Source organism: Nelumbo lutea, chromosome 1, assembly GCF_056320005.1.
Source record: "Nelumbo lutea isolate HS-2025 chromosome 1, American lotus-T2T, whole genome shotgun sequence".
Lineage (NCBI taxonomy): Eukaryota > Viridiplantae > Streptophyta > Magnoliopsida > Proteales > Nelumbonaceae > Nelumbo > Nelumbo lutea.
The window spans coordinates 187,638,795-187,653,258 of record NC_142684.1 but is presented as its reverse complement, the minus strand read 5'-3'; the positions used below and the strand labels follow the sequence as shown (position 1 = coordinate 187,653,258).

The 14,464-nt window shown below is 38.0% G+C and overlaps 1 protein-coding gene across 2 annotated transcripts; it reads left to right on the top strand.

Annotated features, from left to right (window-relative positions):
• Window positions 1–672: 672 nt before the first annotated feature.
• HCF106 (Bacterial sec-independent translocation protein mttA/Hcf106) lies at window positions 673–14,292 on the top strand. 2 transcript variants are annotated; one of them, XR_016104385.1, is made up of 7 exons: window positions 673–1,282; window positions 1,515–1,636; window positions 1,765–1,828; window positions 1,924–2,076; window positions 11,891–11,967; window positions 13,812–13,955; window positions 14,035–14,292. XR_016104385.1 is itself a non-coding variant. In XM_088961628.1 (6 exons), the coding sequence occupies exons 1-6, from the start codon at window positions 1,069–1,071 to the stop codon at window positions 14,094–14,096; spliced, it is 759 nt and encodes a 252-aa protein (XP_088817754.1). In that variant the 5' UTR covers window positions 673–1,068; the 3' UTR covers window positions 14,097–14,292. The 2 variants fall into 2 exon arrangements, 1 of the variants encoding a protein (XP_088817754.1); XM_088961628.1 differs by lacking the exon at window positions 11,891–11,967.
• Window positions 14,293–14,464: the final 172 nt, after the last annotated feature.

The following is a 14,464-nucleotide window of genomic DNA, read 5'->3' as shown; positions in this document are numbered from 1 at the left end:
AAGAGGGTGAATGTGCTTATTGAATAAATAAGTGCTTATAGAATAAGTGTTTATCGTAATAAGCGCTTTTGAGTGTTTGGTGAAAAAATACTTTTTTAAATGAGATAATATAGGTATTTTGAAATTTACATGGTCCATCATCAAGTTCAGACAGAAATATAATAAGCGCTTTTGTCCAAAAGCACTTGAAAGAAGAAATCAAAATTTTCAACTTATTAAAAAATGGGCTTATTTCTTGACAAAAGAAAACACTTATTTGGGCTTATTTCCCCCAATGCATATTAGTTGCTTATTGGTGTGATCTCGGCCTATATAAGGATTTTTTTCAGTAAGTGTTTAAAAATAAGTACTTATCTCCTTTTTGGTATTTTAACAACAAAAAAGAGATAAATCTTTAAAATAAAGAATGTAAAATGCAGCCTAACACAATTTGATTTTGACAGTTTGAGATTTTATCAGCTTATTGGGTTGACGTAGTGGTCGAACCATCTAGCCAATGACGCAATAGCCCTTCCCTGTAAATTTGACAACATTGATGCACACATAACCCTCAAATTATTACATCAATTTGTTTCTCTCTTTATAAAACTTGTTTTTAATAAAAACGAGTGAATGAATAAATAAATAAATAAAACTGTTTCTTCTATTGAAAAAAACATAAAATACAAATCCAAACCTATAAAAACAAAAAAGTTTAATGTGTTCAAAAATCAAAACCAGTTCCTAGCGGCGTCATGAGGTTCAGATTCATGCTTGGACCCGGAAAAGGATATTGAATTATTGACACAAGGGGGGGTTTATCAGCAGCTTTGTCCCGTCTCTAGTGCTTGATGGGCTTTGTTTGATTGGCTGCTGCTGCAGCTGCTATGGGATGATAACAGATCAGATGTTTGAACTTCAAATCATGGATCAACTCTTAAGCATGGCCCACTCGCTTCTGGATCTGGCCCATTAGAAACCGCTATCTTGATTGCCACAAAGAAAGAAACGTCCTGGATCCTCAACTCAAGATTCAAGAACCAGGTGAGGAGAGAGAGAAGCAATCTGCACCTGAATAGCCAGTCATTCATGGCTTCCATGACTTGCACTCCCGCATTTTTGTCTTCGCCCACACAAAGAAGATCAGCCATCTCTTCTTTCGATTCTTCTGTAGCTTTATACCCAAAACCCCCAAAATCTTTACCCTCCACTTCGGTTCCTCAACTGGATCTTCGTTTGTTTTCGCCATGGAATGGTTTGAGACATCTGGGTGTTTCTATTAGACAGAACTCTGTAAAAATAGGTACTCTTTTCCATTTGGTTTCTTCTTTTAATATTACTCTTTAGTTGGTTTACTTTTTACACCCTCCCCCCCCCCCCCCCCCCCCCGCTTTTCTGGTCTAGTTTTTCCTTTAGGGTAGCTTTAAATACGATTTGATGTTTACTTCTGGATTTCTTCTTGATTAATTCTTTTAGTTTGTTTCATATTGGGCATTTGTTTGGTAACTTTATAATTTTTATATTTAATTTTACAGAAATAAAGAGAAAGGGTAGAGGTAAGGTTGTCCATGCTTCCCTTTTTGGTGTTGGAGCACCCGAAGCTCTGGTTATTGGAGTGGTGGCTCTGCTGGTCTTTGGTCCCAAGGGACTTGCTGAGGTCAGTTGTTTGAGGCTGCTGACATTTTTTAGCTGCAGTTCCCTCTATCTTATTCCCATTATTGACATGTGTATAACAGTAAATTTACTTTGAAGTAAATGAATCCATTTTCTCTTGATTTCAAGCAGGTAGCTCGGAATCTAGGAAAAACTTTGCGTTCTTTCCAACCCACAATTAGAGAGCTTCAGGTAGGTGTACAAAGTTAAATTTAAGATGTGTAGCCCTTTGCAGTCTTGCTCCTCCGAGTAAACATTGACATCCTTTATGCTGAACTTACTTTTAGGTAGTCTCAAGGGAATTCAAGAGCACTCTTGAACGGGAGATTGGTCTGGATGATATTCCAAATTCAATGCAGAACACATACAGCTCCACTCCAAGCAATGCTACATCCACTTCATCAAATACCAACAGCAAGAGCTCTCAGGCTGTAGTTGATCCCAGTGAGTAATTTGGCATGTTCAATATCTAGTAGGAAATGAATAGATTTTGCATTTCTTCAGCTGCAATTACCAGGTGGGGATCAATGGATAAGGTCTCTAAGTCTTGTTAGTAAATTTATTTATTCTGCAATATCGTTTCTTCTCTTTTCATTAAAAAGCTCGATCAATGTGTGGTTCTACGATTTGTAGTAATTTGTGCTTTGAATTGCAAAATTGGGGAAAAAAGTCAAGGGCATCTTATTTATAGTAACTTAGTAAGCCTCAAAGAAAAGTCTGTAATGTTGACCAGGTTGTTTGTGGTAGGTGAATTAAAATCCTTGTTAAATAAGGAAATAGGGGCAGAGAACCTCCCATGCAAGTTCTAAATGGTTGATGAACTATACAACATCTACAACAGATAGTGGGGGGAATGAATAGAAAGGGAAGGACTCTGTAGAAAGGAATTCCTCTAGAAGTGCTGTGGTTAACTTGGAAGGAAAGAAACAGAAGGATCTTCAATCAAAAATAGCTTCAGGTTGAAAGGGTGATAAATTTAATTGTTGATGAACTTAGAGGGTGGCTGAACTCCAACTTGCTTTTCAAGGGGGATAATCAGGCTTCTTGTGTGGCTGTTAATTTTTTCTGAGTTTTCTTAAAGCTATCCTCAGTTGTATTTCTCTCTTGTACAGTGAACAGTTGTTTGCTTTCCTCTGATCAATAAAACTTTACTTTACCTTTTCAAAAAAAAAAAAAAAAATCTACAACAGATAGAACTATGAATTTGGTTCCAGCTCAAAAAATAATACCATTCCAATCACAAGAAAAAGGATTAAAATTCATTCATTGAGAATCTTCTAAAAATGATGACAAAAAGTAAATAAGATTTTCGATTTTTCTTATTTCTTCCACCCCTCCCCTGCTAAAAAAAAGCATACACAGATTGCAAAAGGTGTAGGATTCTATAAAATACTGCTTTTGCTTTCTGAAATCCCTGTGCTGGCCAAGAAACAATGAGGGAAAGCAGGCTTGCTGGAGTGACCTACTTCTAGGGCTGGAACTTGGGTTGGCTTGGGTTGGGATTTTGTTAAAGTTTTAATGGGACTGGCCCGGAAGCCCAGGCCCGGTGCAGTGCAAATTCTTGAAATCGGGTGCCCCATTTGCACAAACTGTTTAGTGGAATGTCACCAAATCCCACATATTCTATTGTGTTGTCCTTCTTACTTGTGAGATTTTTCTTCTTTTTCCCCAAGGGTTTACAATGAGAACATACAAAATTTGTGATGGGAAACAAGATAATCAATGGTTAGAATCTTCCCCAAGAAAGCTGTCCATATGAAAAATGGCACCTCGGATGGTATATTTGGTACCAGATTCATTGCCAAGGAAGAGGAATTTTAAGTCTTCAAGACTTCAACAAAGACAAGAAACATGATTTTAACAAGGAAATGCCATTGGGATCATGATCCCAGATCCTTTGTTCATTTCTAATCTTAACACATTTAATGCAAGCCAGGAGGTCCACAAGGATATCAGCTTCCTGATTATCATGATCCCATAAAATTCTTTTGTTGTTATTTCTTTTGCAATCATTATATTGCATGGTGCTGAGAACTCCTTTAAGATATGATTCCCACCCCAGTTAGCATTCCAAAGCCACATATGGTTGCCCTTACTCAAGAAAAGAAGAAATAGAAAAATGAAGAGGCCCTCCTCTTTTTCCATTCCCTTCTCCTCCCTTCAAAGTCCTTGGATCTTTTGTATTTCAATATTAAACCCTAAAATAAAATACTGGTAATATATACAACAGAAGATAGGATGTATCAACCCTTATAATAATAAGATGCATCCCTAGTGATAAAATTGCAACAAGGCATCTGCCTTGTTATTTTTGTTGCCTAGGAGGTGCCTTTGAACACCTGAATTATCTCATGGCGTTAGGGCTTAGTACCCATATGACAACTTGTCACCTAGCAATTCTTTGACAACCATGCAGGGCATTCTTAATCAAAATCAACTAACCAGTACCACCATTGGGTGGATAGGGTTTCTTCTAACCACCTTGTCACCTAGCAATTCTTTCTTAAAATGCTCCATCACATCCCATATATCATGGGATCTATAGCTAGCACATAGAGTAGAGGGAGTCCAACATGACTTGCAAGTCTTACCCACAAACAACCACAAGTATAACGCCATGTACCTGCTAAATCTGCTACTTGATGAAACTCCTCTACCGCAAAGCCAAAAAAATAATAATAATAAATAAAATAAAATAAAATAAAAACTTTATATTTGGATGATCAAGCTGAACTATGTGATTGTGACATTGTTAAAACTTGTTTACACCATCATAAAGAGAAATGGGATATTGAGGTTTTCAAATTTTCATCATTCAGCTATCAGCATCGACACCATCACTGTTCTTACAAATGGTAAGAACAAAGAAATGTAGCTTTTTGTTAAGATCACATACACAATCTAAGATTCCTCAATATCTGTTAACAAAATTTGTACCAAGAGGATTGACTGCTTGTTAAAAGGTTGTTTATAGGCTGTTTGTCTTTTGTTTTTACTTCTGTTTAGTATTGCAGGGGTACTATTGTAATTCCTCTTCTTTTATATTATGTTATGGTCACCCTAATATAAATACAAAAAAGCTAGCGCCGCCATCACTGAGTTTTGCTCACAGATCTCACTTTTCTCCTCTTTTTTTTTTTTTATTTTTATAAGTATCTTTTCTCCTCTTCTTTCTCTCTTTTCTCCTCTTCACTTTCTCTTCTGGATAATATGGTATCAGTCTATCAGAGTAGGCCCATTTGATCTGAAAGGAGATCGAGAAAGCACTCTTTTGTCTTCTCCCTTCACTTGCTGCTGAAATTTTTCTTTGAAGAACCAAGGTGGATCTTTGGACTGATCTCAGAAGCTTCTCTCGTCCTTTTTTTTTTATTTTTTTCCTGATCGTGTATCAAGACAACCAAAACAAGGGGATCGATCAACTGGTGTGAGGTGATCAGCACCTGTACCTTCCTTTTTTGTAGGATCGAGTGATCCTTGTGGTGGTTGTAGGTCAGAGGTGACCTGTATGTACTGTGACAGCAGCTTTGTGGTGTGTTTGTAAGTTGGAGATAACCTGTGTGTGCTGTGACAACAGTCCAGTGGTTAGTTTGTAGGTCGGTGATGACCTGTAGCCTGTAGGTGTCGTAACAGCAGTAAAACATTTTTTTGGTGATTGAAGGACTGTGTTCAAACAATTATAAAAAAAAGGACTGTGTTCGAACTAAAAGGTGGTTCTCTAGTTTCTTGGTACAATTTTTTTCAGAAATAATACAGTGTGTAAAGGGAAACAGGTTGGACTGCATTTTTTCTAGTTTTTTTTTGGAACTCTTTTGAGTGATCTGAACCAGTTATTATGAATAGTGAAGATTCTTCCACATTTGGTGTTTCCTCAAAAGGGACTGAGTGGGGGTATGAATTTATCCTTCCCTATGGCTGTCATACCTCTTTATGGTCTCAATTACTTAGAATGGTTAAAGGGGATCAGGTTATACATTATTTCAAGAGGAAGTATAGGATATATAAATGGAAGAATTAAAGAACCTAATTTTGGGAGTGCTGAACATGACAAATAGAACAAGGAAAACAGCATGGTGATGTCATGGCTCTTAGTGTCTATGCAATCTCAGGTGAGAAGAAATTTTATGTGGGCTGGAACAGCTTATGAGATTTGAGAACAAGCCAAGTCAACCTATTCTAAATTGTGCCACTATGCAAAAATCTATCAGTTACAGGCAGAACTCTCTACTTGTAAACAGGGGGAGAGGAGTCTCTCTATGTACTATTCAGACTTGTCTTCCATCTGGAATGAGTTAGATTACTATCAGAGTGTAGATTGGAAGTGTGATGAAGATGCCAAAGCGTGTAAGTTTCTTGTTTCATAGCAGCGAGTCTTTGCCTTCCTCCTTGGCCTGAACCCTATGTATGAATACATTAGAGTATAGATCCTTGGAAGCAAGGATCTCCCATCTATCCAAGAGGTATATGCTCTAGTACAGTCAGAGGGAAGTAGAAGAAATCTGATGAATAATTCTAGGGGAGATGCAATTGTGTTGGCAGTGAAAGGAAGTGTTGTTACAGGTGGGGGAAATCCCTTTAAGAAGGGAGACTCTCAAAAAATGGCGGATGACAAAGAAAAATTATGATGCACCCATTGCTAGAAGTCTCAGCACACTTGTGATGCATGCTATGACCTTCATGGGAAGCCAAAATGGCTACTCAGAAAAGGGATTGAGTAAGAAATAGGCTTCAGATCTGAATAAGAAGTTAGGATATCAAGGTTCAAGAAGGCTCACTACAACAAACATGGCTACTTAGGAGAACCGTCCCCCAACTACTACTACAGCTCAGACATACACATCTGGTTCTAACCCTAGGGAGGATATTATTAATTCCTTCTGTGACCATTTAGAACTTTATGGTAGGGAAATTCGTCAGATGGATGCTCCTCCTCCATCAACTTCATATGCGTCTACATCAGGTAATTTTGACATAGCTCTCCATGTATCGTCTCATTCCTCTAACTCTCCTTGGATAATTAATTCTGGAGTATCAAAACATATGATTGGTAAATCTACTTACTTTTAGACCTATCATCTTCTCTCTAGAAGAGACAAAGTGAGACTGGCTAATGATTCATTCTCTACCATAGCCAGTCAAGGAACCATTCATCTTCCTTTTTGGCCCTACCCTTTCTAATGTTTTACATGTTCCACAATTCCCTATTAATTTATCTTTTGTTAGTAGTATCACCCATGGTTTTTAAAACCGAACTGGTCAGGGGTCCAGTTACCGGGTTGAATGGTCCAACCGTTCGAACCGAATGCTTGGCCCATTCTGACAAAAAAAAAAGGTCCAAACCGTTCGAATGGTTAACCGCCCGCTTCAGCGGTTCGCTGACCAAAATCAACGGTTTTGGGGGGAAATCTAGTTTTTGGGAAAAACGGACCTGACCGGTTCTCGGTTTTTCCGGTCCGGTCGGGTTTTGAAAACCATGGTATCACCAATTCATTAAACTGTTCAGTAACCTTCTTCCCTTCTTATTGTGTGATTTAGGATTTGGCCTCAAGGGAGATGATTGGTAGAGGACGTATGGTGGATGGTGTCTACTTGCTGGAAAATAAGGCTGGTCTTGCAGTCACAGAGCCTAAGAGTCAGTCTAGTAAGAGTTAGGCCTATTTATGGCACAGTTGTCTTGGCTATTTATCCTTTGATTCCTTAAAGATTGTGCTTCTAAAGTTGTTTAAGTCAGTGTCAGTGTCAAAGTTGATATGTCAAACTTGGTTGAGTAAACATTAAAGAAATCATTTTTCTTCAAAGAATAATAAATTTGAATTTACTTTCCATATTGTTCATTTTGATGTTTGGGGCCCAGTTACTTTACCATTTGAAAGTGGCTACAAGTATTTTATTACCTTTATTGATGACTACTCCAAGTGCACATGGGTGTATCTAGGGGTGATCATGGGTCGGGCCAGGCCGGGCTTTGCACTTATTATAAGGGCTATTGCTTAGGCCCAGGCCTAGCCCGGCCTAGGGTTCCAGGCCTAAAACATAAGCCCTAGCCCAGGCCTGTATAGGATCAGGTTGGTTCCGGCCTGATTCCGAGCCAATGTCACTCATATATAAAACATTGCATATCTATATATTAAATGACATAACATGCATATAAACTTATTTTATACATTATATAATATAAAATATTACATATAATATAAATTATACATGTCATGTTATAATATTTATATATAAAATATATAATATAATGTAAAATAGCATGTATACATATGTATACATTATACACAAAATGTGTAAGTTTAATATATGTGGGCCGGGCTGGACCTGAGCCAAATTTGAAGTATTAAGCCCAAGCCCAGCCCTAAAATTTGCGGGCCTGATGTGGGCCCGGGACTGGGCCCGGGCCCGGGCCAGGCCTGAACATAAAACCCAGACCCAAGCCCGGAATTTCTGGGTCGGGCTGAAATGATCACCCCTAGGTGTATCCCATGCGAACTGGGGATGAAGCACAAAAAATTATCCAAGATTTCCAAAGAATGATCTTCACCCAATTTCAAACCGAAATCCAAATCTTCCAATCCGATAATGCCAAAGAATACTTTCATAATGATCCCACAGAGTTTTTTGCTTCATGTGGATCACTCCACCATAGCTCCTATGCCCGAACACCACAACAAAATGGTGTAGTTGAAAGAAAGAACCACCACCTTCTTGAAGTAGCCCGGGGATTATTGATTTATATGAACGTCCCCAAACGTTTTTGTCTTGAAGCTATCCTTTGTGCCGCTTATCTCATTAATCGCATGCCCTCTCAATGGTTAGGGTACAATGCCCCACATCACCTTTTGTTTCCCAAGGCTCCTCTTTTGTTTATTCCTCTCCATGTGTTTGGCTGTCATTGTTTTGTCCAAAACCTGTCACCCACCCATGGGAAATTGGATCCTCGTGCTATTCCTTGCATCTTCTTGGGGTACCCTACAACTCAAAAGGGGTACCGGTGCTTTGATCCCGTCTCTCAAAAATATCATGTTTCTATGGATGTCTCCTTTTTTGAGAGTAAGCCTTTCTTTCCTGTTTCTCCTCAAGGGGAGTGTAGGAATGAGGAAAAACAGGTTCAACTTCCTCCTCTGCCTCATATTCATCTCCCTCATTTTCCTAGTCCTCCTCCCTTTCGTGTTTTTTGCCGCCATCACAAAGGCCAACCAAGTTCAAGAGCCGTGGAGCATTTAGAAGTTGTACCACCAATGCCATCAAATTCTCCGGGGATGGATCCTACCCAACCAAGTACCTTAGTTCCTGTTGATATTTCTGACCCTATTGCTATTGATACCTCCAGTGCTGATGATCTTGACTTCCTATTGCTCGTCGGGTGTTAGGTCTTGCACCACTAAGCACCCCATTTCCCATTTTGTTTCCTATGAAAACATTTCACCTTCCTTTTGGGCATTCCTCTCTTCCATTGACAGTGTTCATATTCCTACTCCTAAGAATGTGGCAGAAGCTCTCTTGGTGCCTGAATAGACAGATGCAATGAAGGAAGAAATTAATGCATTACATAAAAATGGTACATGGGAATTGGTGGATCTTCCTGAGGGGAAGGAACCAATTGGATGTAAATGGGTATTTATAGTAAAACATAGGGTTAATGGCACAGTGGAGTGGTATAAAGCTCGTTTAGTGGCAAAAGGGTTCACTTAAGTGTATGGGGTGGATTATGTTGAAACTTTTGCACAAGTTATTGAGATGAACTCCATTAGGGTTCTTTTCTCTTTAGCTGCTAACTTCGACTAGAACCTTCACTAACTGGATATCAAGAATGCATTTCTAAATGGTGATCTTGAAGAAGTGTACATGGTACAACCCCTTGGTTTTTGGGATCAAGGTAATGAACAAAAGGTATGCAGGTTGAAGAAATCATTATATGGCCTGAAACAATCACCCAGAGATTGATTCAACAAATTCCAGATCAAGGTAATGAACAAAAGGTATGCAGGTTGAAGAAATCATTATATGGCCTGAAACAATCACCCAGAGATTGATTCAACAAATTCCAGATCAAGGTAATGAACAAAAGGTATGCAGGTTGAAGAAATCATTATATGGCCTGAAACAATCACCCAGAGATTGATTCAACAGATTCCATGTAGTTGTACAACAAAAAAGGCTACAAACAATGTCAATCTGATTATACATTGTTTGTGAAAAGAGGGGAAGGGAAAATTGCAGCCCTAATAGTGTATGCTGATGATATAATTATAACTGGTGATTGGAAAGATAAAATTCAAAATTTGAAGGGATTTCTTGCTACTCAGTTTGAGGTGAAAGATCTAGGTCCTTTGAGATACTTCCTTGGAATTGAAGTTGCCCACTCACAAAAAGGGTATATTCATTCCTTAGAGAAAGTATTCTTAGATCTGTTACAGGATACAGGAAAATTGGGAGTGAAACCCGTTGATTCTCTTATTGATCCTAATCACAAATTAAGTGATTGTCAGGGTGAATTCATCAAAGATGTGAAGCAATTTAAAAGGCTTGTAGGAAGACTGCTATATCTCTCCATGACTCGGCCAAACATTGCTTATGTAGTGGGTATTCTTAGTCAATTCATGCACGCCCCTAAGACCACCCACCTTGAAGCAGCTAAAAGAATTCTCAAATATCTTAAGAAATTCCCAAGTGTAGGTTTATTGTTCCAAAAGCATGGGCATTTGAAGGTTGAAGTGTATACTGATGCAGATTGGGTAGGATCACTAGATGATAGAAAGTCTACCAATGGCTACTGTACCTTTGTGGGAGGAAACCTAATCACATGGAGAAGCAAAAAGCAGAATGTGGTGGCTAGGTCTAGTGCTGAAGCTGAATATAGAGCAATGTCTCATGGAGTGGTGGAAATAATGTGACTAAAAATGTGTTAAGTGAGCTAGGATTTACAGTTGATGGACCTATGACTTTGTATTGTGATAACAAGGCAGCCATAAACATTGTTGCTAACCCAGTACTGCATGATAGAACCAAGCACATTGAGGTAGACAAGCATTTTATCAGAGAAAAGGTAACCCCCTATGTCAGGTCTGAAGATCAACTTGTGGACATCTTCACAAAAAGGTTACATCACTTGCGGCATAATGATCTATGTGACAAGTTGGGCATGATTGTGACATCCATGTCCCAACTTGAGGGGGAGTGTTAAAAGGCTGTTTGTCTTTTGTTTTTATTTCTGTTTAGTATCACAGGGGTACTATTGTAATTCCCCCTCTTTTATATTATGTCATGGTCACCCTAATATAAATACCAAAAAAGCTGGCGCCGCCAGCACTGAGTTTTGCTCACAGATCTCTCTTTTCCCTTCTTTCTCTCTTCTTTCTCTCTTCTCTCTTCTCTTCACTTTCTCTTCTGGATAATACTGCTAAAACTAAAATTAACATAGAAAGTTAGATCGATTCCAAAGAGGTGCTAGTTGGATAAGAAATGATAATTCAGTTGGCAATTCTGAACAATTATGATGGATATAAAAGCCTTGGGAAAGGGCATAATCATGGGAATTCAGTGGGAGCCTAGAGTTGCCAACACAATGGCAGACACTTTGGCAGAACAGGGAGTGAACGGACAACTGTTTTGGGGCACAAATTGGTATTTTAGTGTATCATAATAGTTGGGGGTTTAGAGTCTTCTTTGGCCCAGGCCATGTAAGCAGCCTGCTTTGGGGTGCTAGGACCCACTCTTTGTATAATTCTTTTGTCACAATTAATAAAATTTTCATGTTATGAAATTTAGATCCTTAGTAATGGAAAAACTTGTTTTTTCTGGAAACAGAGAATGTTGTTAAAGTGTTTTCTCCATACAGTGTTACCAGTGGACTACATTGCAAAAGCTGTAATTACTCATAGTTTTCATCCAACTGAAATTTTCTAGGTCATTGATGCTGCTGTAAGAATTTGATTTATTTGCATGCATCAAAATCTTATCCATTGCCATGGGCAGATCATCTCAGCAGAGTAGCAGACTTACCAACCTCTGCACTTTTTACTACCCCTTCTCTCAAATATGCTCATCCATCTCAGCGGTAGTCATTTTATGGGTGCAATCATATGTATGCATGTGAATACAAACACATTTAAAATCACCAGATATTAATTAATCTTGCAATTCATGTCTTTCTTTCTTTCTTTCTTTATCTCTTGCACTGTTACTTGACATAATTGCATATTAGACGTTCATTTGAGACATCTCCATTCTTTTGAAGTTGTTTTATCATTTTCTGCAGAGAAAGCTCTTCTTTTCTTCCATTTCATCTTCTTGTCAATGTCATCATTTGTCTCATCACACATTCACACTTAAAAGGTGCAGTTGGTGGCTTGAATCCTGCTTATTCTTTTCATTCTATGTAAGATAATACCTTTTGTCAAATGTTATAGAAAATATTTGTCACTACCTAAATGCAGGCTCTTTTGGGCATTCCCCTTGTTCTTTAAGAGTCTTCGAGTTGTTATCCTAATCCTTTTACTCTTGCATTTACTGGTCTTATTTCATGTGACAAAAATATTACAATCTAGTTTCCCCTATCTTGTGGCAAATTGGTGCCATGTATAAATTCTCTTAGATATACTTTTCCAATTCATTTGTCATACTTTTTCAACTCATCCATTTGACATATCCTTACCTGAGCCATACTCACTTTATTATTGTGTTGGTTTATTCATTATCCAGCATGCCGCATTTCATAAAGCATGGCCAGGCTTATACTTTTGTATAAAACTTCCTTTTAAATTTTGATTGCATGTGCAGATCAAATAGTACTCATGAAGCACATATATGCTTTATCCGATCAGCTCTGATTCTATGGATGGTCTTTTTCCTCTCTCTCTCATTAAAGTTGAGAGTTGATGCAGGATAGAGAATAATCATTTTTTAGGAATTTCTCCTTATTTTACTCCTATTTTTATTAAAACTAAAGCATTCTTTCATATTTCTAACTTGGCATTTCTCCATCCTTAGTCTCCTCAGTTATAACAATGCCATTTGGGAATTGGTCAAAAAATCAATGCCATTTGGGAATGGCATACAGTATGAGACATTCTTTTTTTTTTTTTTTGATCAATTATGAGACATTCTTCATTCACCATATAACTGAGAATGACAGGATCATATAAAAGTAAAGACACTGTTAAGGATCTATATGGACCAGTCAGCTGGGAAACTGAGAATGATAGTTAAAAAAATCCTCCGACTTGGTGGAGCTTAACTAGATTTTGTTCTGGGTTCAAGGAATGGTGAGACATATATCTTCTTAACTCTTCAAAAAAGAAGGAAAGAAATATGTTTCAGGCATGTAAAGCTATAACCATTTTATGGCACCATCATTATGAGATTCCTGTTGCACTAAGCCAAGCATGGGATGCTTTTGTGTCTAACTGAATGATGAAAATAGAGTACCCCAGAAAATCATGTTTAAGAATGTACAGTTGGCTGTTATAGTTTTATCCCTTCAAAATGATTGGCACATTCATCGAATGTTCACCTCCCATCCAAGCTTCTCTGTCCTACCTAAAGTATGATTCACACTATTTCCACCATAGTAAAGTTAGAAAGTCACAGTAGTTGGATATATAGAATTGACAAAAACCTATGGTGCATTCTTTGGAAACTGCTGCAACATAATTCAAACGTGAACGAACCAGTGACAAAGCGACATGAGTCATTGACATCTTTAATGTCTTTAATTGTAAGTACACGTTGAAATGTGATAGTACACTGTAACATGAACCAATGAAAAGTAAATTGACCATATGACGTTTTTAACGTGATTGGTTGAAATTTTGATTTAATGTGCAACAATGCAAATATTTGAAATGCAGTGGGACCAATGTTTGTCATATTAAATTTCTTAATATTTGCTTTAGTCCTCTTATATTTGGATGCTGAAATGCCTGTATGTGGTAGTTATTGATGGTAGTTCTTTGGTTGCTTCTTGCTTGCTTTAATGTAATTTTCACCAACACTATTATTAATCTTGTATATGGGTTTTCATTATCATCCTCTACAAAATTCTGAAAACCGGGAAAGAAAAACTTCTTTTTATTTAAATTATTTTTGGTGAGGACAGAAGATGACATCACAACTATAACCTGCAAAATGCTAATCCTCGTTCTTTGTGACAAAAGCATATAATTTTCCTGTATATGTAGATGGCGTTCCCTCTGTAGAAAGAGCATATTCCAGTGAAGATTACTTAAAGATCACAGAAGAGCAACTAAAAGCAGCTGCTGCCCAACAGCAAGAACAGATGCCATCTCAGGAAGAGAAGTCCGAACCTCCCCCTCAGCCTCAAGGTGTGTGATTCTTCCATGGCTTTCAGTAAGCTTTTCATTTTGAGCACGTATCTCATAAACTCATATCATATTGTAACAGCTACGGCTCCAGAAGTTGCTACTACAACGCCTCCACCACAGGGTCCTAAAACAGAGACATGAAACGACCTTGATACCGGGACAAACTGGGAATGAATGCTTCTTCCACCAAAATTTTTGAAATCCTTGTTTCAATTTTACAAAGCCATGTAGATGAATATATTCTGTACACTGACAGTTTTAAAAAGTAGTGAAAGTTATGCCATGTCAATTGAACAATCCCACCTACTATTTAGTGTTCTTTTCCTGATCTTTGTTACATACCAATCTCACCCACTATATCATGACTTCTTTAATTTTGGATCACACGCTGCAAGTGTACGTGGACTAATCTCATCCTGTAAATTCAGACTCAAGGTCCCGAAACTTTTATAACTCAGGATTGCACTTCAACGTTGTCGGTGCTTAAGGCTGTGTTTGGTTGCTGTGCA

Coding starts and splice junctions, on each gene's coding strand:
- HCF106 (XM_088961628.1), top strand. CDS start 1,069: ATGGCTTCCATGACTTGCACTCCCGCATTTTTGTCTTCGCCCACACAA. Junction 2,077..13,811: donor TCAGGCTGTAGTTGATCCCA/GTGAGTAATTTG, acceptor CTGTATATGTAG/ATGGCGTTCCCTCTGTAGAA. Junction 13,956..14,034: donor ACCTCCCCCTCAGCCTCAAG/GTGTGTGATTCT, acceptor ATATTGTAACAG/CTACGGCTCCAGAAGTTGCT.